At 30.9% G+C, this 2,477-nt stretch overlaps 1 protein-coding gene across 1 annotated transcript; it reads left to right on the forward strand.

Annotated features, from left to right (window-relative positions):
- The first annotated feature begins 985 nt into the window (after positions 1–985).
- Positions 986–2,247, forward strand: LOC111030227. Its single transcript, XM_022309628.1, has 2 exons — positions 986–1,031; positions 1,103–2,247. The coding sequence occupies exons 1-2, from the start codon at positions 986–988 to the stop codon at positions 2,245–2,247; spliced, it is 1,191 nt and encodes a 396-aa protein (XP_022165320.1).
- The last annotated feature ends 230 nt before the right edge of the window (positions 2,248–2,477 follow it).

A 2,477-nucleotide genomic window follows, 5' to 3' on the forward strand; every position in this document is an offset into this window, starting at 1 on the left:
GAAATTCTAAAAATTATTTTGTGGTTAAAAATGTATTAAATATTAAATTTTTATAGCCATGGCCTGAGAATTGAATACATGGTTCCTTGTAAGTATTTCATACTGAAACCGGAAAGTCAAAGAATTATGTATGGACAATATTTATCTGTGTAGACGTTATAAATTGAATTTGGACGAAATTGAATGTTTAAGGAAAGAATAACAATGTCTGTCATTTATTTTGTTATACCTAATTCAAAAATGCTACTCTAGTGAACTTTAAGATACTACATTACTACATATTTACGTAGGTAGGATTTTCATTTTTATACACTGATGTATAAACGAGTTACTATGTTAAAGCTGACAATTATTTTAACCAAAATGTACCAGTCTTTTGTCATGATACTGATGGTAGTAATAATCGCTGAGAGTAATTATTTCTTATCTAGTCGCCGATTATTTTTCCCTCTATATATTTAACTCCCCTTTATTTCGAGAGTAATGATCACCTTGAGTAAACTAAGTAGACATTTTATACATTTCCCATGGTCGTTCAGTTATACTGCGTTCATTCGAAGTTGTTAAAATAAAATAAACCAAATAATGAACAGGCTTGTATCGTTTTCGTTATCGATAACAGGTACGATTATTATAACAGGTATACGTATATTAACAATGATACACACATCTAGAGAGTTGGTACTTCATCACGTCTTGTCAATACTCATCAATTCCGTAAAATGTATATTGTCGTATATTGTACAGTCGACGATATAATAAGTAGGTACCTATTGTTGTAGATGTGTCAACACTGATATTGTTATTATTATTATTATTATTATGATTACGTTATAAAAGTATGGTTATGCAGTAGATGTTATTATTCAATAAAGAGTTACTTGATATACATAAAACATGGCGCTGTGAAACTTATGTATGTCAATGCGAGAATTAAACTGTAAATACAGTATAAACACATATCGTAATACCGTAGATTGTCAGAATGGACTTAAAAGCCCCTAAAGAAATGAGCTTCANATGTGGAGTTAGTTAGTTTTAGATTCTAAAAATAATTATACTGGTAAAAAAATTAACAAGGAATATAATATAAATTTTGCAGATCAATTAACACTTTCTAATGATCCCAGTACATTTTGTATGCTTACCAATTTGCCTCACGATATGATAGAGTTTTTAATACAAAAAGGCCCAATGCAACCTTCAAGAGATGATTTGCCCCAAAGTAAATTTCCTCATAATAAACAAAATCGTAGTTTTCAAACCAATTGGTATTGGAAAATAATGCCTGGGAATATACATATCCGAAGAGACTGGTTAAGCTATTCCATTGTTAATGACAAAATATACTGTCATTCGTGTATTATTTTTGGAAGAAATGTCAAAAAAGCGTGGGTTAAAGATGGGTTTTCTGCTTGGCATAAAGCCATAGAATGTATGAAACTTAACGAAATTTCAGAAGCTCATGTGAGTGCAGCATTGAAATTAAAATTGAGACAAACTGCTCTTCCAATAATTCCATTAATGAGAGAAAATGAACTGCAGAATAAAATGTACAATCGTGAAATTGTTAAAGCTTTAATTGATGTCTCACTATTTTTAGCACAAAACTGTGTAGCATTTAGAGGACATCGTGAGAGCTGGTCAAATATTGGTAACCAAGGTAATTTTTTGGAGCTTACAAAGATATTATCAAAATATTCCTCACCTCTTGCTTCATATTTAGAATCTTTAAAAAATTCAGTAAAGAAACCAGAAATAAATTTTACATCAAAACTTCGTCAGAATCAGATTATAAATTCTATATCTACATCTATAAAAGCCAGAATCAAAGAAGAATTAAAAGATGCCAAATTTTTTAGTGTATCTATGGACTCTACTTTTGACTTATCTCGAAAAGAGCAAATTTCTTTTATTGTTCGCTATGTCACAGCATGTGGAAATGTAAGTGAACGTCTTTTGGCACTTCACGATTCACCCATAACTACTGGTGAACAAATGTTTAAGATATTTGAATTAATTTGTAAAGAATTAAACTTAGATTGGATAAATTATTTAGTTGGCCAATCATATGACGGTGCTCAAAACATGAGAGGCCAATATAATGGACTGCAAACATTAATTAAAGAAAAATGTCCCACAGCAATTTTTGTTTGGTGCTGTGCACATAGGCTAAACTTAATAGTTTCAAAATTAATAAGTTGTAGTTTAGATCCAGTTGACCTTTTTGGAAATTTAGAAACTTAGTATAATTTCATTTGCGGTAGCAAAAAAAAAGTCGCCTATTATGAAGCCATGCAAAAAAATTGTTCTTTGAATAAACAAGGTCGTCGATTAAAAAGAGTATCTACAACACGATGGATGTCTCACAATTATGCACTAGAAGCAGTTCTAGAAACATTTGAACCTATTATTGACACTTTGCAACACACCAGAGACACTGAAGGGCGTGATGATCATGCTGTAGGGCATATGGC

This window comes from Myzus persicae, unplaced genomic scaffold, assembly GCF_001856785.1.
Source record: "Myzus persicae strain clone G006 unplaced genomic scaffold, MPER_G0061.0, whole genome shotgun sequence".
NCBI classification, from domain to species: Eukaryota; Metazoa; Arthropoda; class Insecta; order Hemiptera; family Aphididae; genus Myzus; species Myzus persicae.